The sequence below is a fragment of the Oncorhynchus clarkii genome, chromosome 8, assembly GCF_045791955.1.
Source record: "Oncorhynchus clarkii lewisi isolate Uvic-CL-2024 chromosome 8, UVic_Ocla_1.0, whole genome shotgun sequence".
In the NCBI taxonomy this organism is placed as follows: domain Eukaryota; kingdom Metazoa; phylum Chordata; class Actinopteri; order Salmoniformes; family Salmonidae; genus Oncorhynchus; species Oncorhynchus clarkii.
Window position 1 is genome coordinate 6,518,602 of NC_092154.1, and position 24,625 is coordinate 6,543,226.

Consider the following 24,625-nt stretch of genomic DNA (forward strand, 5'->3'; position numbering starts at 1 on the left):
CTTTGTGGAAATTAATATTTGTGTCATTCTCAAAACTTTTGGCCACGACTGTATGTAATTATTGTGGAGAGGTCTGTCTGTCCGTCTACCTGTCGTAGTCGGTCCAGGGTGAGTATATTCTCCACAGCCAGGACACTGCGGAGGTACTTCTCTATGGCAGCCTCACTGTCCCCTGACTGGACATCCTGAACATCAACACTGGCTGCTAGTCTGGCCAGCATGTCTCTGTCCTCTGGACCCTGGACATCCTGGATGGGGGGAGAAGCATCGATAATATACAGGTAACTGCCAAAATAATGCAGACACCTGAGAAAATGAGGGATACAAAAGTACGGTATATTGAAAGCATGTGCTTCCACAAAAAAAAAAGGTGTGGTTCCTGAGTTAATTAAGCAATTAACATCCCATCATGCTTAGGGTCATGTATATACCTGGCAGGCCATTATTTTAGATATCATGACTATGCCCCAATGCCCCCATTCACAGGGCAGGAGAGGTCACTGAATGCTCATTAGAGCATGAAAACGATGTAACCCATAACCCATGGCTGTCTCAGTCACCAGATCTTATGGGAGATTTTGAAGAGGCGCCCGAGACAGAGTTTTCCACCACCATCAACAGAACCCCAAAGGATGAAAGAATGGTGTTTCTTCCATCCAATAGACTTCCAGACACTTGTAGAATCTACGCCAAGGTGTAATGAAGCTGTTCTGGTTCTTGGTGGACCAACGCCCTTTAAAGACACTTTATGTTGGTGTTTCCTTTATTTTGACAGTTACCTGTATAAGATAATGTATCATAAATAAATGTTTAATAGATAATGCACCGTTAGATAATGCATTGTCAATAATGTGTCATCGATAATGTGTATAGCGCCAAAGATTATATGACAACTGTTAGTTCTGGACACCCATCTAAAGTGACAATTTCACAGTGACCTCATCAACATGTGCCATAAATCATGAAAACAGACCTCGGCTAACTGGGTTTGGGCACCATTGAGATTGAAAAGTTTCTGGGTGCCATGTTGGCACTAAAACATGATGTACTTTTTCCTGTATTCTCCAGTTCTTTTTACTGTATTCTCCAGTTCTTTTTACTGTATTCTCCAGTTCTTTTTACTGTATTCACCAGTTCTTTTTACTGTATTCTCCAGTTCTTTTTACTGTATTCTCCAGTTCTTTTTACTGTATTCTCCAGTTCTTTTTACTGTATTCTCCAGTTCTTTTTACTGTGTTCTTTTTACTGTATTCTCCAGTACTTTTTACTGTATTCTCCAGTTCTTTTTACTGTATTCTCCAGGTCTTTTTACTCCTGCTTAATTTGACCAGTTCTCCCTCCAAAAACAGGTATTAACCTCAAGGGAATTTATATACCAAGGTAACTGAAATTAAATGACTTCACGGGTGTTGGCACCAAAACACCCGCGTTTCTCTCACCCCAGGTATGTTGGAGACGATCTCCAAGGTGACTCCACAGCCAGGAATGGTGCTGCGATGAGACATCTTCTTCATCAGACTCTGACCCCAACCCTGGTACATAACCACGATATCAGCATCAACTATACCCATGATATCAGCATCAACTATACCCATGATATCAGCATCCACTACACCCACGATATCAACATCAACTATACCCACGATATAAAACACCCACCTATACCCACGATATCAACACATCAACTATACCCACGATATCAACATCCACTATACCCACGATATCAACATCCACTATACCCACGATATCAACATCAACTATACCCACGATATAAAACTATACCAAATTAAGTTACATCATACAAATCAGCATTGGTATAGACTGGATACTAATTATTCATTAATTATTATGCCCAGAAATGAAGGAACATTGAACAGCTGCTGCTTAAATACATGTACAACTTCATTATACAGGAGCAAGTTACTGAGCATATATCCGACCTGTTGTCCAGTGTGTGTGTGTGTGTGTGTGACTCCTACCTGTTGTCCGGTGTGTGTGTGTGTGTGTGTGTGTGTGTGTGACTCCTACCTGTCGTCCGGTGTGTGTGTGTGACTCCTACCTGTCGTCCAGTGTGTGTGTGACTCCTACCTGTCTTCCGGCTAGGTTGACACAGATGCGTTTTCTGAGAACCAGCTGCATGTTAGCAGGGTGTGAGAGCTGAACTACGACCCTGACTGTCAGGTACACTCGGAGGTCAGCCGACATGCCGCGACTCAACTGGGGACAGTCATGTACCGTAGAGTCCCACGCCGCCTCCGCACCAACCTGGGGAGGGGGATGATATATGCCTGGTTCAACATCTAGTCCCCTCGTTATTTCTGATAGACCTTAAAAGGGGTCTGATAGGGGTAAGCAGCTCGGCAGAGATTCCACCGGGCCGGTAGCACCGGTTCCTACACATCGGATCCTTTCAGATCTATGACAAGTGTCTGAAGAAAAGACCAGGTGTTGATTTGGAGCAGGAGATCACTACTGGGGTTAGAGCCTCAGTCGGTTTCAGCTCCAGTTTGTGTCTTTAAGACCGTTAGCTCACCTCTCCATCGGAATGTTTGACGATGTGCAGGTCGAAGAACTCATCCTCATCCTCATGGTTCAGCATGGCGTCCAGACCTCCAGCCAGCGGAGCAGACAGGTTGTCCTGGAAATCATCAGCTAGAGAGAGACAGAGAGAAAGAGAGAGAGACAGAGACACAGAGAGAGAGAGACACAGAGAGAGAGAGACACAGAGAGAGAGAGACACAGAGAGAGAGAGACACAGAGAGAGAGAGACACAGAGAGAGAGACACAGAGAGAGAGAGACACAGAGAGAGAGAGACACAGAGAGAGAGAGACACAGAGAGAGAGAGACACAGAGAGAGAGAGACACAGAGAGAGAGAGACACAGAGAGAGAGAGAGACACAGAGAGAGAGAGGAGGGTTCAGAGTCAACGCCAAAATACATCTGATTTAACCTTTATTTAGTCAATGCTGATACCAAGGTGTCTTTACTTAGACAGGGAGTCAATGCTGAGACCAAGGTGTCTTTACTTAGACAGGGAGTCAATGCTGAGACCAAGGTGTCTTTATTTAGACAGGGAGTCAATGCTGAGACCAAGGTGTCTTTATTTAGACAGGGAGTCAATGCTGAGACCAAGGTGTCTTCATTAAGATCTAAGCTAACAGTTGATTAAATTATTTGAACATGTTTTTCTAGGCAAGACAATTTCAAGATGGACCTAAATAATAAAAATAAAAAATAAAAATCGGCATGAGGGGGGGGGTCACCACCTTTGTGGAGTGGGAGCACACGGGCCGCCTTCCAAACTCTGGCATCTAAAAATGTGTGTCAATGACTCTGCAATCAAGGGGAACAGGAAGCTGCAGCATGAAAAGATCGAGCAAATCAGCCCCAGGATATATTTTTTTTAAGCAAGGCATCTAGCACATCACTAGTAGAACGTTGTTGAAGTTAAAATAAACATTCAGTAGAAGTTGACTGATCTTCCAATGAGCCAACTGGAGTCTGAGTGAGGGGCAGGCAGTTGACTGATCTTCCAATGAGCCAACTGGAGTCTCAGGGAGGGGCAGGCAGTTGACTGATCTTCCAATGAGCCAACTGGAGTCTGAATGAGGGGCAGGAAGTTGACTGATCTTCCAATGAGCCAACTGGAGTCTCAGGGAGGGGCAGGCAGTTGACTGGCTGGCTGACCAGGGTCAATTAAACCAGTTTCTTTCAAATAAAAAGCCTGTCAAAATAAATTGCTTTTTAAAAGCATCACTTCTCATTTCTTTCAGGATTGATGCCAGAGTCTGACAACTTTCTTAGGCAGGGAAGGAGAAGAATTTCCATGCTTCAGTTCATTAAACAGTTTAGAAAATGTAGATGAACCTGCAGCAGTCAGATAGAAATTAGAGAGTAGTAGCTTGATTTAGCTTTCTTAATTGAGGAGGCATACCTATTTCTTAATTGAGGAGGCACACCTATTTCTTAATTGAGGAGGCACACTTATTTCTTAATTGAGGAGGCACACCTTTTTCTTAATTGAGGAGGCACACCTTTTTCTTAATTGAGGAGGCACACCTTTTTCTTAATTGAGGAGGCACACCTTTTTCTTAATTGAGGAGGCACACCTTTTTCTTAATTGAGGAGGCACACCTATTTCTTAATTGAGGAGGCACACCTATTTCTTAATTGAGGAGGCACACCTATTTCTTAATTGAGGAGGCACACCTATTTCTTAATTGAGGAGGCACACCTATTTCTTAACTGCCTGAAATGCTGCCAATTAGTTTTTCTAACACGAAGAAGGGAGAGTGAAGAAGGGAAAGAGTGTAGGAGAGAGGAAAAGAGAGAATGAGAGAGGAAAAGAGAGAATGAGAGAGGAAAAGAGAGAAGGAGAGAGGAAAATAGAGAAGTAGAGAGGAAAAGAGAGAAGGGAAGAGGAGAAAAGAGCAGAACGTACCACTAAGGTCCAGGAAGAGGACAGGAATGTGAGTCTCCATCCCAGGAACAGGAACTCTGGAACAGGGGGAAATTAACCAATCAGAACACTGGGAGCTCACAGCTCCCCCCCCCCCCCCCCCCAACACACACACCCTCTACCTCTCTGCGGGGGCTCCAGGGATCCCGCTACCAGCCGAAGGTAACAGGACGGCGTTACGTTCCTCTGTCAGGGTCAGACGACATTCTAACAGCTGAGCCTCCCTCTCCACGTCATCCTCTGACTTATCTACACACACACAACACCATATTCACTGATTATAGTCTTGTCAAACTGCTCAACAGAAAGCTCCAGACAGAGCAATCAGACAGAGGCTTTGAATCTGACTGGACTTGAGACAGCAGTCAGGAGTACAGGTCATCAATACGCTCTGTGTGTAATGTAGTGTGTGTCGTGAGGAGGTCATCAATACGCTCTGTGTGTAATGTAGTGTGTGTCGTGAGGAGGTCATCAATACGCTCTGTGTGTAATGTAGGGTGTTAGTCAGGGCTGACCGGGCTTTTGGACCATCTTCTGCAGGTGCTGGTCCAGGTACTCTTGTCTCGTAGTGAGGGTGGTCAGCCACTGGTCCCTCAACCTCTCCAGATCAACTTCCTGCAGACACACACACACACACACACCTCAGCTCTATCCCTCCTATATAGATTGTCCTCTCCTACACAGACTCACACCTCAGCCCTGGTACTATCTGAACTTGTCCAATAAAAACAACATTTCTGTTTCGGTACGGTGTGCCCAACTGAAAAAAAAACGTGACTACTTTCCTCAACTCAACTCACAGGGAGAATCTCCTCCGTCCTTCACTCAACTCATGGGGAGAATCTCCTCCATCCTCCACTCCACTCACGGGGAGAATCTCCTATCTCCTCAACTCAACTCACGGGGAGAATCTCCTCCGTCCTCCACTCAACTCACGGGGAGAATCTCCTCCATCCTCCACTCAACTCACGGGGAGAATCTCCTCCGTCCTCCACTCAACTCAACTCACGGGGAGAATCTCCTCCTTCCTCCACTCAACTCACGGGGAGAATCTCCTCCGTCCTCCACTCCACTCACGGGGAGAATCTCCTCCGTCCTCCACTCCACTCACGGGGAGAATCTCCTCCGTCCTCCACTCCACTCACGGGGAGAATCTCCTCCGTCCTCCACTCCACTCCACTCACGGGGAGAATCTCCTCCTTCACTCAACTCACGGGGAGAATCTCCTCCTTCACTCAACTCACGGGGAGAATCTCAACTGCATTGCCTTTATTCCTTTCTCTCTCCTCTCCTTCCTATCAAAGCCCATTGGATGAGAAGATGAGAGGGGAGGAACCTCTGACATTTCAATCCAATGGGCTTTGAGAAGGAGGAGAGGAGTGAGGACACGAGGAGTTAAGGAAATACAATTGAGGTTCTCGCAATGTCTCAGACTACCATAAACTGATTCCAATCAGTGTCACCTGATAGCTGTCCATGTCCTCATCCGAAGGGCGGGCCTGCCGAACCTCCACGTTGCCGATGGAAACAGAGAGGATTTTTGTGGCAATGAGAGGCATGGTGCCCGAGTCCTGTACGGACCGGACCTCCACCTGAACACGATGAGACTGGCCCTGGGGAGGGGGAGACAGGGTTCAGGTTAGAGATTGGCCCCGGGGAGGGGGAGACAGGGTTCAGGTTAGAGACTGGCCCCGGGGAGGGGGAGACAGGGTTCAGGTTACAGACTGGCCCTGGGGAGGGGGAGACAGGGTTCAGGTTAGAGACTGGCCCTGGGGAGGGGGAGACAGGGATCAGGTTACAGACTGGCCCTGGGGAGGAGGAGACAGGGTTCAGGTTACAGACTGACCCTGGGGAGGAGGAGTCAGGGTTCAGGTTAGAGACTGGCCCCGGGGAGGGGGAGACAGGGTTCAGGTTAGAGACTGGCCCTAGGAAGGGGGAGACAGGGTTCAGGTTAGAGACTGGCCCCGGGGAGGGGGAGACAGGGTTCAGGTTAGAGACTGGCCCTAGGGAGGGGGAGACAGGGTTCAGGTTAGAGACTGGCCCTAGAGAGGGGGAGACAGGGTTCAGGTTAGAGACTGGCCCTAGAGAGGGGGAGACAGGGTTCAGGTTAGAGACTGGCCCTAGGGAGGGGGAGACAGGGTTCAGGTTAGAGACTGGCCCTAGAGAGGGGGAGACAGGGTTCAGGTTAGAGACTGGCCCTAGGGAGGGGGAGACAGGGTTCAGGTTAGAGACTGGCCCTGGGGAGGGGGAGACAGGGTTCAGGTTAGAGACTGGCCCTGGGGAGGGGGAGACAGGGTTCAGGTTAGAGACTGGCCCTAGGGAGGGGGAGACAGGGTTCAGGTTAGAGACTGGCCCTAGAGAGGGGGAGACAGGGTTCAGGTTAGAGACTGGCCCTGGGGAGGAGGAGACAAGGTTCAGGTTACAGACTGGCCCTGGGGAGGGGGAGACAGGGTTCAGGTTACAGACTGGCCCTAGAGAGGGGGAGACAGGGTTCAGGTTAGAGACTGGCCCTAGAGAGGGGGAGACAGGGTTCAGGTTAGAGACTGGCCCTAGAGAGGGGGAGACAGGGTTCAGGTTAGAGACTGGCCCTAGGGAGGGGGAGAGAGGGTTCAGGTTAGAGACTGGCCCTGGGGACAGGGTTCAGGTTAGAGACTGGCCATGGGGACAGGGTTCAGGTTAGAGACTGGCCCTAGGGAGGGGGAGACAGGGTTCAGGTTAGAGACTGGCCCTGGGGACAGGGTTCAGGTTAGAGACTGGCCCTAGGGAGGGGGAGAGAGGGTTCAGGTTAGAGACTGGCCCTGGGGACAGGGTTCAGGTTAGAGACTGGCCCTGGGGACAGGGTTCAGGTTAGAGACTGGCCCTAGGGAGGGGGAGACAGGGTTCAGGTTAGAGACTGGCCCTGGGGACAGGGTTCAGGTTAGAGACTGGCCCTGGGGAGGAGGAGACAGGGTTCAGGTTAGAGACTGGCCCTAGAGGGGGAGACAGGGTTCAGGTTAGAGACTGGACCTGCAGGGATCACAGACTTTTCCTACTAAACATCTAGTATACATCAAATAAAACGACTCTTTTAGACACTCCCAAGAGGTAGCGCCAAAACACACTGCGTCCCGTACTGCACACAGAAAACAAGCTACCGACCTGTCTGAGCTGGAAGATGCCCCCAGTGCCCACGTCCTTGGGTGGTAGGACCTCTACAGGGGTGAACTCTCCTGCTTCGTTCAGCTCCAACACCTGAACCCACAGCTCTAATCTACGAGTCACCTCACTCCACCTGGTCTCACACACACACACACACACACACACACACACACACACACACACACACACACACTATCACGACAGTAATCAAATCAAGCTTTATTTATACAGAACATTTCAGACATGGAAAACAACACAATGTGCTTCACAGGAAAAAACTAAAACATTTACTACAGAACAAGTATAAGAGGATAAGAAACAACTAAAGAATAACAAAACTGCACAACAAAAAAAATGTCATTCCACTGAAATGTGTCGTCCGCATTTAACCCAACCCTTCTGAATCAGAGAGGTGTGGGGGGACTCTAAAATAAAGTTAAAAAATAAAAATATACCAACCCACAGCTCCAGTCACCTGGTTATATATCAACCCACAGCTCCAGTCACATGGTTATATACCAACCCACAGCTCCACCTGGTTATATACCAACCCACAGCTCTAGTCACCTGGTTATATACCAACCCACAGCTCTAGTCACCTGGTTATATACCAACCCACAGCTCCAGTCACCTGGTTATATACCAACCCACAGCTCTAGTCAACTGACCACATGGTTATATATCAACCCACAGCTCCAGTCACCTGGTTATATACCAACCCACAGCTCTAGTCACATGGTTATATACCAACCCACAGCTCTAGTCACCTGGTTATATACCAACCCACAGCTCTAGTCACCTGGTTATATACCAACCCACAGCTCCAGTCACCTGGTTATATACCAACCCACAGCTCTAGTCACATGGTTATATACCAACCCACAGCTCTAGTCACCTGGTTATATACCAACCCACAGCTCTAGTCACCTGGTTATATACCAACCCACAGCTCTAGTCACCTGGTTATATACCAACCCACAGCTCTAGTCACCTGGTTATATACCAACCCACAGCTCTAGTCACCTGGTTATATACCAACCCACAGCTCTAGTCACCTGGTTATATACCAACCCACAGCTCTAGTCACCTGGTTATATACCAACCCACAGCTCTAGTCACCTGGTTATATACCAACCCACAGCTCTAGTCACCTGGTTATATACCAACCCACAGCTCTAGTCAACTGACCACCTGGTTATATATCAACCCACAGCTCTAGTCAACTGGTTATATACCAACCCACAGCTCTAGTCACCTGGTTATATACCAACCCGCAGCTCTAGTCAACTGACCACCTGGTTATATATCAACCCACAGCTCTAGTCAACTGGTTATATACCAACCCACAGCTCTAGTCACCTGGTTATATACCAACCCACAGCTCCAGTCACCTGGTTATATACCAACCCACAGCTCCAGTCACCTGGTTATATACCAACCCACAGCTCCACCTGGTTATATACCAACCCACAGCTCCACCTGGTTATATACCAACCCACAGCTCCAGTCACCTGGTTATATACCAACCCACAGCTCCAGTCACCTGGTTATATACCAACCCACAGCTCTAGTCACCTGGTTATATACCAACCCACAGCTCTAGTCACCTGGTTATATACCAACCCACAGCTCTAGTCACCTGGTTATATACCAACCCACAGCTCTAGTCAACTGACCACCTGGTTATATACCAAACCACAGCTCTAGTCACCTGGTTATATATCAACCCACAGCTCTAGTCACCTGGTTATATACCAACCCACAGCTCTAGTCACCTGGTTATATACCAACCCACAGCTCTAGTCAACTGACCACCTGGTTATATATCAACCCACAGCTCTAGTCAACTGGTTATATACCAACCAACAGCTCTAGTCACCTGGTTATATACCAACCCACAGCTCTAGTCAACTGACCACCTGGTTATGTATCAACCCACAGCTCTAGTCACCTGGTTATATATCAACCCACAGCTCTAGTCAACTGGTTATATACCAACCCACAGCTCTAGTCACCTGGTTATATACCAACCCACAGCTCAAGTCAACTGACCACATGGTTATATATCAACCCACAGCTCTAGTCAACTGGTTATATACCAACCCACAGCTCTAGTCACCTGGTTATATACCAACCCACAGCTCTAGTCACCTGGTTATATACCAACCCACAGCTCTAGTCACCTGGTTATATACCAACCCACAGCTCTAGTCACCTGGTTATATACCAACCCACAGCTCTAGTCAACTGACCACCTGGTTATATATCAACCCACAGCTCTAGTCAACTGGTTATATACCAACCCACAGCTCTAGTCACCTGGTTATATACCAACCCACAGCTCCACCTGGTTATATACCAACCCACAGCTCCAGTCACCTGGTTATATACCAACCCACAGCTCCAGTCACCTGGTTATATACCAACCCACAGCTCCACCTGGTTATATACCAACCCACAGCTCCACCTGGTTATATACCAACCCACAGCTCCAGTCACCTGGTTATACACCAACCCACAGCTCCAGTCACCTGGTTATATACCAACCCACAGCTCCAGTCACCTGGTTATATACCAACCCACAGCTCTAGTCACCTGGTTATATACCAACCCACAGCTCTAGTCACCTGGTTATATACCAACCCACAGCTCTAGTCACCTGGTTATATACCAACCCACAGCTCCACCTGGTTATATACCAACCCACAGCTCCAGTCACCTGGTTATATACCAACCCACAGCTCCAGTCACCTGGTTATATACCAACCCACAGCTCCAGTCACCTGGTTATATACCAACCCACAGCTCCAGTCACCTGGTTATACACCAACCCACAGCTCCAGTCACCTGGTTATATACCAACCCACAGCTCCACCTGGTTATATACCAACCCACAGCTCCACCTGGTTATATACCAACCAACAGCTCCACCTGGTTATATACCAACCCACAGCTCCACCTGGTTATATACCAACCCACAGCTCCACCTGGTTATACACCAACCCACAGCTCCAGTCACCTGGTTATATACCAACCCACAGCTCTAGTCACCTGGTTATATACCAACCCACAGCTCCACCTGGTTATATACCAACCCACAGCTCTAGTCACCTGGTTATATACCAACCCACAGCTCCACCTGGGTATATACCAACCCACAGCTCCACCTGGTTATATACCAACCCACAGCTCCACCTGGTTATATACCAACCCACAGCTCCAGCCACCTGGTTATATACCAACCCACAGCTCCACCTGGTTATATACCAACCCACAGCTCCGCCTGGTTATATACCAACCCACAGCTCCACCTGGTTATATACCAACCCACAGCTCCACCTGGTTATATACCAACCCACAGCTCCAGCCACCTGGTTATATACCAACCCACAGCTCCACCTGGTTATATACCAACCCACAGCTCCACCTGGTTATATACCAACCCACAGCTCCACCTGGTTATATACCAACCCACAGCTCCACCTGGTTATATACCAACCCACAGCTCCACCTGGTTATAAACCAACCCACAGATCCAGCTACCTGGTTATATACCAACCCACAGCTCCAGCCACCTGGTTATATACCAACCCACAGCTCCACCTGGTTATATACCAACCCACAGCTCCGCCTGGTTATATACCAACCCACAGCTCCACCTGGTTATATACCAACCCACAGCTCCACCTGGTTATATACCAACCCACAGCTCCACCTGGTTATATACCAACCCACAGCTCCACCTGGTTATATACCAACCCACACCTCCACCTGGTTATACACCAACCCACAGCTCCACCTGGTTATATACCAAACCACACCTCCACCTGGTTATACACCAACCCACAGCTCCAGTCCTTGCCCCACCCCTCTACCCTCCTAGCCCCACCCCTCCACCCTCCTAGACCCACCCCTCCACCCTCCAAGCCCCACCCCTCCACCCTTCTAGCCCCACCCCTCTACCCTTCTAGCCCCACCCCTCTACCAGCCAACCCCTCTATCCCTACCAGCCTACCCTGCCACCCCTACCAGTTTACCCCAACCAGCATACCCCTCTACCTAAACCCTCCAAGCCTACCAGCCGACCCCTCTACGAGCCGACCCCTCTATCCCCAACAGGCGACCCCGCTACTCCTACCAGTTTGCCCCTATCAGCATACCCCTCTACCTAAACCCTCCACCCCAACCCCCCCAACTCCTCTACCAGCCGAACGCTCTATCCCCAACAGCCGACCCCGCTACCCCCTACCAGTTTACCCCTATCGGCATACCCCTCTTCCCCCAGCCAGCCAGCCAGCCTACCCCTCTTCCCCCAGCCAGCCAGCCAGCCAGCCTACCCCTCTTCCCTCAGCCAGCCAGCCAGCCAGCCAGCCTTACCCCTCTTCCCCCAGCCAGCCAGCCAGCCTTACCCCTCTTCCCCCAGCCAGCCAGCCTTACCCCTCTTCCCCCAGCCAGCCAGCCAGCCTTACCCCTCTTCCCCCAGCCAGCCAGCCAGCCTTACCCCTCTTCCCCCAGCCAGCCAGCCAGCCAGCCAGCCTAACCCCTCTTCCCCCAGCCAGCCAGCCAGCCAGCCAGCCTACCCCTCTTCCCCCAGCCAGCCAGCCAGCCAGCCTACCCCTCTTCCCCCAGCCAGCCAGCCAGCCAGCCTACCCCTCTTCCCCCAGCCAGCCAGCCAGCCAGCCTACCCCTCTTCCCCCAGCCAGCCAGCCAGCCAGCCTACCCCTCTTCCCCCAGCCAGCCAGCCAGCCTACCCCTCTTCCCCCAGCCAGCCAGCCAGCCAGCCAGCCTTACCCCTCTTCCCCCAGCCAGCCAGCCAGCCAGCCAGCCTTACCCCTCTTCCCCCAGCCAGCCAGCCAGCCTTACCCCTCTTCCCCCAGCCAGCCAGCCAGCCAGCCAGCCTTACCCATCTTCCCCCAGCCAGTCAGCCAGCCAGCCTTACCCCTCTTCCCCCAGCCAGCCAGCCAGCCAGCCAGCCAGCCAGCCTTACCCCTCTTCCCCCAGCCAGCCAGCCAGCCAGCCAACCTACCTCTCTCTGAGGGTTCGTGTCTTGGCCTGAATGACTCCCAGATCCCAGAGAGCCAGGTTTCTGCGGTGGTTGACCTGCTTATGTCCGAATACCTCGATGGCCACTGCCCCCTCCGCCACAAACTCCACAAACTCCTCGGACACACACACCTCCATCTCCTGGGAAGAAACAAACACAGAGCACACAAAAAGGCACATGAGACAAACACTGGACACACAATCATTCAAATTCTGTCAGATTATGAGATCCACCACAGCTCCTGATCCACATATGCCGCTTTGCTCTGGAAACGCTCCCAAAATGTTTTGGCTTTTCCAAAAAAATCATGGTTGAAGAATTCCCAGAATCAGGGAGAATACAGAACAAGCAGCAAGTTTCCTGGTTTTGAGTTGGTGTGTCTGTCCTCGCAAGTCTGGTTGTACACAGAACAAGAGCCATACAAAATGTCTGGAGGGATTAGTATCTGTATGTGGATAGACTTCTCCTCTGTCCTACCTGACTTCATTATTACTAATTCTGTTCCCCAGGAGACGGCCTCCGTGTTCCCCAGGAGACGGCCTCCGTGTTCCCCAGGAGACGGCCTCCGTGTTCCCCAGGAGACGGCCTCCGTGTTCCCCAGGAGACGGCCTCCGTGGTGACAGGCCGCGGCCTGTCACCACGGAGGCCGCGGCCTGTCACCACGGAGGCCGCGGCCTGTCACCACGGAGGCCGCGGCCTGTCACCACGGAACATGGCCTGTCACCACGGAACACGGCCTGTCACCACGGAACACGGAGGCCGTGGCCTGTCACCACGGAACACGGAGGCCGCGGCCTGTCACCACGGAACACGGAGGCCGCGGCCTGTCACCACGGAACACGGAGGCCGCGGCCTGTCACCACGGAGGTGTTCCGTGGTGACAGGCCACGGCCTCCGTGTTCCGTGGTGACAGGCCATTGTCCCACGTTGCTCCTCTCAGCTGTATACCCAGCTTTCAGTTAGAAAACGTCTGTTTAATCAAATCTAATACGACCAACACATTATAGCACAGGACACATGCAGAAGTTTAGGCTTTTCTATACAATATGTAGAGAGAGACTCCTCTGCTGTCCTCTACGGCTATTCAAGGTTTCTATGCCTGTCTCTATGTGACCGAGCCACAGTCCCACCTTGCTACTGTCAAACAGCACGGTGCAGAGGGGCTCTTTGCTGATGGCTGATGGAGGTGAGGGCTCCATCTCCGGGGCGATGAACACAGGCTCGTCCTGCCCCCAGAAGTGGTACTGGCAGAACACAAAGTTACCCAGGTGACGGGGAAGACCTGTAGCCTGCAGGATCCTCACCTGGACAGAGAGGAGAGGAGGAGACACTCAGCGACTACATGGACACATTTCATAACACAGTGAAGTGGCTATAGATTGTGAATGATCAATTCAACAAACAACGCTTAAAAAGGACAAGACAAACATTAGAAAACACTAACATATTACTGTCTATTTTAAATCGAACCATTAGCATCCAACGATTCATTGGGTGTAAAAATTTGGTTAGGTATTGATTTTGGACTGTTTGCAGAGGACAGAGCAGCGATGCCTAAATGGAAGTCAAACAGTAGCCAGTCCAGTCATATAGACTGTTCTCTCTGCTATCGCACGGCAAGCGGTACCGGAGCGCCAAGTCTAGGACAAAAAGGCTTCAACAGTTTTTACCCCCCAAGCCATAAGACTCCTGATCATCTAATCAAATGGCCACCCGGACTATTTGCATTGCCCCCCCCACCCCCCCTTTTACACTGCTGCTACTCTCTGTTATTATCAATGCATAGTCACTTGAATAACTCTACCTACATGTACATATTACCTCAATGACCTCGACTAACCAGTGCCCCCGCACATTGACTCTGTACCGGTACCCCCTGTATATAGCCTCCACATTGACTCTGTACCAGTACCCCCTGTATATAGCCTCCACATTGACTCTGTACCGGTACCCCCTGTATATAGTCTCCACATTGACTCTGTACCGGTACCCCCTGTATATAGCCTCCATATTGACTCTGTACCAGTACCCCCTGTATATAGCCTCCACATTGACTCTGTACCGGTACCCCCTGTATATAGTCTCCACATTGACTCTGTACCGTAACACCCTGTATATAGCCTCCACATTGACTGTGTACCGTAACACCCTGTATATAGCCTCCACATTGACTCTGTACCGGTACCCCCTGTATATAGCCTCCACATTGACTCTGTACCGGTACACCCTGTATATAGCCTCCACATTGACTCTGTACCGTAACACCCTGTATATAGCCTCCACATTGACTCTGTACCGGTACCCCCTGTATATAGCCTCCACATTGACTCTGTACCGTAATACTCTGTATATAGCCTCCACATTGACTCTGTACCGTAACACCCTGTATATAGCCTCCACATTGACTCTGTACCGGTGCCCCCTGTATATAGCCTCCACATTGACTCTGTACCGGTACCCCTGTATATAGCCTCCACATTGACTCTGTACCGGTACCCCCTATATATAGCCAAGATATTGTTATTTACTGCTACTCTTTAATTATTTGTTATTCTTACCTCTTACATTTTACATTTATTTTGTAATGTTTTTTCTAAAAACTGCATCGTTGGTTAAGGGCTTGTAAGTAAAACATTTCACTGTAAGGTCTACTACACCTGTTGTATTCAGCATTTCACTGTAAGGTCTACTACACCTGTTGTATTCAGCATTTCACTGTGAGGTCTACTACACCTGTTGTATTCAGCATTTCACTGTAAGGTCTACTACACCTGTTGTATTCAGCATTTCACTGTGAGGTCTACTACACCTGTTGTATTCAGCATTTCACTGTAAGGTCTACTACACCTGTTGTATTCAGCATTTCACTGTGAGGTCTACTACACCTGTTGTATTCAGCATTTCACTGTAAGGTCTACTACACCTGTTGTACTCAGCATTTCACTGTAAGGTCTACTACACCTGTTGAATTCAGCATTTCACTGTGAGGTCTACTACACCTGTTGAATTCAGCATTTCACTGTGAGGTCTACCTACACCTGTTGTATTCGGCCGCATGTGACAAATTGAATTTGATTCATTTTTTTTCTCAGAACGTGCTCCAGGACCGGAGGTTTCAGTGTCTCTGTTGAAAATCTCTTACCACACACTCCATTTTGTGAGTCTCTCCATCTGCAGTGGTCTCCTCTAGCCCCTCGCTTCCCCGCCACACCTCTACATGGAGACGCCCTGCCACCTAACAGAGAGAAAGACACACTCTCTCATTAACCCTTTACACTGCTGGGATATTGGCCTATATATTGAAAAAGTTGCTTAAAATAAAAAAAATCTGAAAATACATAAACCATGGTAGCAATTGAAAAGGGAAACATTTTGGAGATCACGGGGAAATTATTAGACTAAAAAAGGCGAGGACACAATAGTTCACCTGACAAGACTGAATCCAAACTTTTTACACTGTTGATTTTACGTGCATTTTTACTGTACGTTTCCCCACAGTTGTTTCACCACAGTGAAAACACTCTGGATACATTCAGAAACATGACGAGAATATTCCTGGGATAATGTGGAGTAGGTGCAACGTAAGACAGTGAGACAGTTTCAGTGAGAGGACTAACTGGTTGCCCCACAGGGTTTCAGTGAGAGGACTAACTGGTTGCCCCACAGGGTTTCAGTGAGAGGACGAACTGGTTGCCCCACAGGGTTTCAGTGAGAGGACTAACTGGTGGCCCCACAGGGTTTCAGTGAGAGGACTAACTGGTTGCCTCACAGGGTTTCAGTGAGAGGACTAACTGGTTGCCCCACACGGTTTCAGTGAGAGGACTACCTGGTTGCCCCACAGGGTTTCAGTGAGAGGACTAACTGGTGGCCCCACAGGGTTTCAGTGAGAGGACTAACTGGTGGCCCCACAGGGTTTCAGTGAGAGGACTAACTGGTTGCCCCACAGGGTTTCAGTGAGAGGACTAACTGGTTGCCCCACAGGGTTTCAGTGAGAGGACTAACTGGTTGCCCCACAGGGTTTCAGTGAGAGGACTAACTGGTTGCCCCACAGGGTTTCAGTGAGAGGACTAACTGGTTGCCCCACAGGGTTTCAGTGAGAGGACTAACTGGTTGCCCCACAGGGTTTCAGTGAGGGGACTAACTGGTTGCCCCACAGGGTTTCAGTGAGAGGACTAACTGGTGGCCCCACAGGGTTTCAGTGAGAGGACTAACTGGTTGCCTCACAGGGTTTCAGTGAGAGGACTAACTGGTTGCCCCACACGGTTTCAGTGAGAGGACTACCTGGTTGCCCCACAGGGTTTCAGTGAGAGGACTAACTGGTTGCCCCACAGGGTTTCAGTGAGAGGACTAACTGGTGGCCCCACAGGGTTTCAGTGAGAGGACTAACTGGTTGCCCCACAGGGTTTCAGTGAGAGGACTAACTGGTTGCCCCACAGGGTTTCAGTGAGAGGACTAACTGGTTGCCCCACACGGTTTCAGTGAGAGGACTACCTGGTTGCCCCACAGGGTTTCAGTGAGAGGACTAACTGGTTGCCCCACAGGGTTTCAGTGAGAGGACTAACTGGTGGCCCCACAGGGTTTCAGTGAGAGGACTAACTGGTTGCCCCACAGGGTTTCAGTGAGAGGACTAACTGGTTGCCCCACAGGGTTTCAGTGAGAGGACTAACTGGTTGCCCCACAGGGTTTCAGTGAGAGGACTAACTGGTTGCCTCACAGGGTTTCAGTGAGAAGACTAACTGGTTGCCCCACAGGGTTTCAGTGAGAGGACTAACTGGTGGCCCCACAGGGTTTCAGTGAGAGGACTAACTGGTTGCCCCACAGGGTTTCAGTGAGAGGACTAACTGGTTGCCTCACAGGGTTTCAGTGAGAAGACTAACTGGTTGCCCCACAGGGTTTCAGTGAGAGGACTAACTGGTGGCCCCACAGGGTTTCAGTGAGAGGACGAACTGGTGTCTCCAAGTGGCCCCACACATCTCTCCAGTGTACACAGTTCCTAAGTCATTTCAATGCACTTTTATGACTCAAAGAAGAGTCTTCATCCATAAGTTGCTTTTTTTTGAGCTCTCCTCGCTGAGTCGTCGAGGAACTAGAGAAAGGACACTTGTAGTTGTTTTATTTGAGCCTCTCCTCGCTGAGTCGTCGAGGAACTAGAGAAAGGACACTTGTAGTTGTTTTATTTGAGCTCTCCTCGCTGAGTCGTCGAGGAACTAGAGAAAGGACACTTGTAGTTGTTTTATTTGAGCTCTCCTCGCTGAGTCGTCGAGGAACTAGAGAAAGGTCACTTGTAGTTGTTTTATTTGAGCCTCTCCTCGCTGAGTCGTCGAGGAACTAGAGAAAGGTCACTTGTAGTTGTTTTATTTGAGCCTCTCCTCGCTGAGTCGTCGAGGAACTAGAGAAAGGACACTTGTAGTTGTTTTTTTTAGCCTCTCCTCGCTGAGTCGTCGAGGAACTAGAGAAAGGACACTTGTAGTTGTTTTTTTTTAGCCTCTCCTCGCTGAGTCGTCGAGGAACTAGAGAAAGGACACTTGTAGTTGTTTTATTTGAGCCTCTCCCCGCTGAGTCGTCGAGGAACTAGAGAAAGGACACTTGTAGTTGTTTTGTTTGGGACACAACCCAGCCTCCCCACAACTGTCGTTTAGGCAACCCTAAAACAGACCATTTATAAATCACCAATCAGGGTCAGGTGGGCATCATTTGAAAGCTTATTCTATGGCCAACATGACTAGCTAAGTTATATAAAACATATTACAGCGTTAGGCTTTCATGTGTAATTCAGGGAAACAGATCATCCCATTGGTGCCCTTAGAAAGGAGTCCTGAGAGGATTCAGGTGTGTGTGACACGACAAAACAGGCTCATTGTGTTCAGAACAACCCAGAGTATGACGCCGTGTCACCATGCACAGCGAACATAGTGATTTATAAACGTTGACACTGTATATGACATGAGATTTATTATTTGGAAATGTAAAATGCACATTTGGACTCACAGGTGTTTGGTTTGTATGACATCAGAGCTGTATTTATAATAATCCTCAACAGGATTATATATATTTTTTAAATAGACTCCCCTTAAATTTACAACATTTTCCCTCAATCACACAACAAAACATTTTCCCTCACTCACACAACAAAACATTTTCCCTCACTCACACAACAAAACATTTCCCTCACTCAGACAACATTTCTAAAGTTGGCCAATCAGTGGGAGGGATCGGGGCAACTTTATGTCGAGCGAGGTGCAGAAGATCAGAATGACTGTCAATCAAAACCCAGACAGAAGAGCAGAGGCGGAGCTCTGACGTCACCTATAGCATGTTACTGTACAGACACTGAGCTCTGACCTCATCTATAGCATGTTACTGTACAGACACTGAGCTCTGACCTCATCTATAGCATGTTACTGTACAGACACTGAGCTCTGACCTCATCTATAGCATGTTACTGTACAGCCACTGAGCTCTGACCTCATCTATAGCATGTTACTGTACAGCCACTGAGCTCTGACCTCATCTATAGCATGTTACTGTACAGCCACTGAGCTCTGACTTCATCTATAGCATGTTACTGTACAGCCACTGAGCTCTGAATGAACACACACACACATGAACACACACACACACGCCTCTCCCTTCTGGTTGATGATAGGTACAGCATACTGCAGCTTAATGAGATGAACACACACACACACCTCTCCCTTCTGGTTGATGATGGGTACAGCGTACTGCAGCTTGACGTCGTAGAAGAGACAGGCCAGAAACACGTTGGCCACTCCTATCAGACTGTGGTTCTCCTGCTCGTCGAAGAACGGGTCGGCACGCTTGAAGTAAGAACGCATCACCTAGACAGGGGGAGAGAGGAGGAGAGAGAGACAGGGTGGGAGAGAGAGACAGGGTGGGAGAGACAGGGTGAGAGGGAGACCGGAAGGGAGAGACAGGGGGAGAGGGAGACCGGAAGGGAGAGACAGGGGGAGAGGGAGACCGGAAGGGAGAGACAGGGGGAGAGACAGGGGGAGAGGGAGACCGGAAGGGAGAGACAGGGGGAGAGGGAGACCGGAAGGGAGAGACAGGGGGAGAGGGAGACCGGAAGGGAGAGACAGGGGGAGAGGGAGACCGGAAGGGAGAGACAGGGGAAGAGGGAGACAGGGTGAGGCAGTAGACTAGGGCACTATCCACTTTTATTTTTTATTTTTTTTAAACGCTCTCCTTCATCTGAAATGATTGGAAAAGACTTGACCAGTGAAAACAATATGGTGAAAGTTGGTCATTACGTTGGCCTTACACCTGAGCTGTGTTCGAATACTCACACGAACCGTACTATTTGTGATGTGAATTGAGTATATAGTATGCTTAATGGTCATAGTTAGTATGCCAAAATGTTCCCAGATGTCATTCTAAATTCGCCAAAGTAGAAACTTAGAGAACACTATATCCGTACTTTGGGGCCCATAATGCAATTCTTCAGGAAATGGGCATGGCTTCACATTTTCAGATGTGAAGAAAATGGCAGAAAAAAAGCATAATTAAATAGTTGCCAGCAGCACAGGTACAGTCACCAACGCTCTAGATAACATGAAAACAGCCTAACCAGCTCTGCTACGGAGAGTAAAATGGGCAGAGTCGTCTCATTGGTGTCTGGAAGTAGCTAGCAAGCCAGCCAGCGTTAGCCTAGGTGCTTGACTGCCGTTGTAAGGTCAGAACCAAAATCAACCCTACTCCTCGGCCCGAGCATCCAGTGTGAGCTCAGAGAGCACTCTGGCACTCCAGAATTTAAGAACACACCCGAAGAAGTCTTAAATGGTCTAACTTGTAAATTGTTATGCTAACTAGCTAGCAAGAGGTTGCATAGCAACGGCGTCAACTTCTGGTAGGCAAAGAGCTAGTAAACTTAACTGAAAGGATAAAAGTTTACAGTAAACTAAAATGAACTAATAGTACACACAGTCGTGGCCAAATGTTTTGAGAATGACACAAATATTAATTTTCAAAGTCTGCTGCCTCAGTTTGTATGATGGCAATTTGCATATACTCCAGAATGTTATGAAGAGTGATCAGATGAATTGCAATTAATTGCAAAGTCCCTCTTTGCCATGCGAATGAACTGAATCCCCCAAAAACATTTCCACTGCATTTCAGCCCTGCCACAAAAAGACCAGCTGACATGTCAGTGATTCTCTCGTTAACACAGGTGTGAGTTGACAAGGACAAGGCTGGAGATCACTCTGTCATGCTGATTGAGTTCGAATAACAGACTGGAAGCTTCAAAAGGAGGGTGGCGCTTCTGAATCATTGTTCTTCCTCTATCAACCATGGTTACCTGCAAGGAAACACGTGCCGTCATCATTGCTTTGCACAAAAAGGGCTTCACAGGCAAGGATATTGCTGCCAGTAAGATTGCACCTAAATCAACCATTTATCAGATCATCAAGAACTTCAAGGAGAGCAGTTCAATTGTTGTGAAGAAGGCTTCAGGGCAGCTAAGAATGTCCAGCAAGTGCCAGGACCGTCACCTAAATTTGATTCAGCTGCGGCATCGGGGCACCACCAGTACAGAGCTTGCTCAGGAATGGTAGCAGGCAGGTGTGAGTGCATCTGCATGCACACTGAGGCGAAGACTTTTCGAGGATGGCTTGGTGTCAAGAAGGGCAGCAAAGAAGCCACTTCTCTCCAGGAAAAAAATCACGGACAGACTGATATTCTGCAAAAGGTACATGGATTGGACTGCTGAGGACTGGGGTAAAGTCATTTTCTCTGATGAATCCCCTTTCCGATTGTTTGGGGCATCCAGAAAAAAGCTTGTCCGGAGAAGACAAGGTGAGTGCTACCATCAGTCCTGTGTCATGCCAACAGTAAAGCATCCAGAGACCATTCATGTGTGGGGTTGCTTCTCAGCCAAGGGAGTGGGCTCACTCACAATTTTGCCTAAGAACATAGCCATCAATAATGAATGGTACCAACACATCCTCTGAGACCAACTTCTCCCAACCATCCAGGAACAGTTTGGTGACGAACAATGCCTTTTCCAGCATGATGGAGCACCTTGCCATAAGGCAAAAGTGATAACTAAGTGGCTCAGGGATCAAAACATCGATAATTTGGGTCTGTGGCCAGGAAACTCCCCAGACCTTAATCCCATTGAGAACTTGTGGTCAATCCTCAAGAGGCGGGTGGACAAACAAAAACCCACAAATTCTGACAAACTCAAAGCATTTATTATGCAAGAATGAGCTGCCATCAGTCAGGATGTGGCCCAGAAGTTAAATGACAGCATGCCAGGGCAGATTGCAGAGGTCTTGAAAAAGAAGGGTCAACACTGCAAATATTGACTCTTTGCATCAACCCCATGTTATTGTCAATAAAAGCCTTTGACACTTATGAAATGCTTGTAATTATACTTCAGTATTCCATAGTAACATCTGACAAAAATATCTACAGACACTGAAGCAGCAAACTTGTGGAAATTAATATTTGTGTCATTCTTTTGGCCACTCATTATGTATGTAGTATACAGTATGTTAACTTTGGTTAGTTATTTTAGATCAGAACAATGAAGAACAGGAGGGAAGGGGCAAACTTTGAGACAATCTACAGTCTCGTGTCTTAGAAGTAGTTAACCACATCACTCAGCTTCAACTTCACACACACGGGTTGTAAACTCACAGGGTTGTCTTCGTCATAGTCCTTCCACTCCTGGTACAGTTCTCTCATGTCCACCAGTCTGTTCTCCATCTTCTCCAGAGCCCAGATCTGTTTCCCTTTCCCCTTACGCCTCACCTGCACCGCAGGCTCACTCAGCACAGCATCACGCTGGAGAGAGATTTTATTAGGATCTCTTTTTAGTCCTCATTTCAACTAATCTTCCAAGAGTCCTTAAACATTAAAATACAAATTTATAATAGGATCACATTTTCACATATAACACACTGTTACAGACATAATACACTAACATAGCGACCAGATAAATACCCTAACAGTCTATAAATACAGATTGATTCCTTCATCTACCATAGTCCAGCACAACGGTCCTATGTATTATACTAAAATGGTTTTAAAAGTATTAATTGAATTTATATAATTGAAAGGTGTCTGGTTTGCTCAGATATATTATTACATTTCTTTACTGCTCTAAAATTGACATGTTATTTTGCCTATTTCTCTTTTCTGTCTTTATAACACATAGATGGGGGACAATCTGTTCCTTCTTTACTGAACGTCTGTCTCTTACCAACTGAATACTGCTGTGAATACAGTTTGGCCATTTTCAAAATGTTTTTTTTTTTTTTCAATGATCTTGTTGATTGATGACCAACCAAGAGCAGACTACAACAGAAGAACCATATCTCCACCTTAAAAACAATCCTAGGTGCTTTGTTCTTTTTTTAAAATAGGATTTTTACTATTTCCCAGTTCTACTTGTAGAGCTTACTGTACCTGTTGAACCGATTGTCTTGATGCATAAATTGTAATATCTGCAAATATAGTAGTTTGAGTTTCAGATAAGGCATAAGGAAGGTCGTTGAGATATATATATATATATATATATTGGTTATTGGATCAGCAGGTCATCACTGCCTCTCTACACCATGCAGAGATTTGAACCAACCTGTCAGTTACTATGTGATGATCGAGATGCTTCCTGCTGATTCAGTATGTATGAGGAGTTGTATCAAAGTAACTTGTCCATAAATAGTTATTAAGTAAAAAAGTGGCCCAAGGCAGCTGCCCTGTGGTATTCCACAGTTTAAAAGCATGAGGTGAAGAAAATGAACCATTGATATAGGTGGACTGAGAGGGAGGGAGGCAGAGAGAGAGAAAGATTGAGAGACACACAACCCACTGCAACACCAGCAATGAAGAGACACACAGCAATTTTGTCAGTACTTGCCTGACTGTGTACTGTAAAGCTGATAGTGTTATCATGGTAGTTACTGCGCAGTCAGTCAAACACACAACTTTCCCCCCTCTTACACACACACAACACCCAACCTTTCTGTTGGCATTGAGGTTAGCAGCAGGTATTTGCAGTGTGACCAGGTACTCCGTCCTCTTGTTGAGTTCCTCAGCTATGAAGCCAGCCTCCTGCACCAGCAGGTTAGCTCTGACGATCTGTTGTCTCAGCCTTCGCAGGCTACGCGTCATCATGGCCTCTCTACAGCACGGAGAGCGAGACAGAGGGTTAGGGACGGTTATTGGACCAGCGGGTCATCACTGCCTCTCTACACCACGCAGAGATTTTGAACCAGCCTTGTCAGTTACTATGTGATGATCTAGACGCTTCCTGCTGATTCAGTATGTACGAGGAGTTGTGTCAAAGTAACTTGTTTCGTGGCCGTTTAACCCTTGACCCCTCACCTGTCCTCGCTCCAGCGGCGCATGCGTGTCTGGGCGCAGGGTGATGATGCGAGCGATGCTGCTGAGGGACAGGCTGGCTCCAGGTCTGCAGGCCCAGGGCTCTGCAGCAGGGCGTGTTTCTCTGCAGGAGGGAGCCGCTTCCTGAGCTGCTGCAGCTTCTGCTCGTACATCTGTCTCTGTCGCTCCAGAGCCGTCTTCTTCTCCTCCTCGTGCTGTCGCTCCAACGTCTGGAGGACAGACTGCATGGGGTCTGGGAGGGGGGGGAGCGGGAGGGGAGGAGCGGGGGGAGAGCGGGAGGGGAGGAGCGGGAGGGGGGAGAGGAGCGGGGGGAGAGGAGGGAGGGGGCGGGAGGGGAGGAGCGGGAGGGGAGGAGCGGGGGGAGAGCAGGGAGGGGGGGAGCGGAGGAGCGGGAGGGGAGGCCCGGGGGGAGAGCGGGGGGAGGGAGGGGAGGAGCGGGGGGAGAGCAGGGAGGGGGGAGAGCGGGAGGGGAGGAGCGGGGGGAGAGCAGGGAGGGGGCGGGAGGGGAGGAGCGGGAGGGGAGGAGCGGGGGGAGAGCAGGGAGAGGGGGAGCGGGAGGGGAGGCCCGGGGGGAGAGCGGGGGGAGGGAGCGGGGGGGGAGGGGTTAGTGATGAAA

The 24,625-nt window shown here is 49.0% G+C and overlaps 1 protein-coding gene across 1 annotated transcript in view; it reads right to left on the bottom strand.

Moving 5' to 3' along the window:
- LOC139414894 (kinesin-like protein KIF13B) overlaps positions 1-24,625 on the bottom strand; it is a 65,295-nt gene that overhangs the window by 13,445 nt on the left and 27,225 nt on the right. Inside the window, exons 19-34 of the mRNA XM_071162496.1 lie at positions 23,992-24,241; positions 23,626-23,788; positions 22,300-22,446; positions 19,332-19,481; positions 15,785-15,877; positions 13,773-13,946; positions 12,625-12,782; positions 7,599-7,731; positions 5,924-6,073; positions 4,976-5,075; positions 4,583-4,709; positions 4,443-4,498; positions 2,534-2,652; positions 2,089-2,265; positions 1,440-1,532; positions 90-248 (exon numbers count right to left, since the gene is read on the bottom strand). Of these exons, the coding sequence (XP_071018597.1) occupies positions 90-248; positions 1,440-1,532; positions 2,089-2,265; positions 2,534-2,652; positions 4,443-4,498; positions 4,583-4,709; positions 4,976-5,075; positions 5,924-6,073; positions 7,599-7,731; positions 12,625-12,782; positions 13,773-13,946; positions 15,785-15,877; positions 19,332-19,481; positions 22,300-22,446; positions 23,626-23,788; positions 23,992-24,241 (2,249 nt within the window). The remainder of the gene's footprint in view (positions 1-89; positions 249-1,439; positions 1,533-2,088; positions 2,266-2,533; positions 2,653-4,442; positions 4,499-4,582; positions 4,710-4,975; positions 5,076-5,923; positions 6,074-7,598; positions 7,732-12,624; positions 12,783-13,772; positions 13,947-15,784; positions 15,878-19,331; positions 19,482-22,299; positions 22,447-23,625; positions 23,789-23,991; positions 24,242-24,625) is intronic.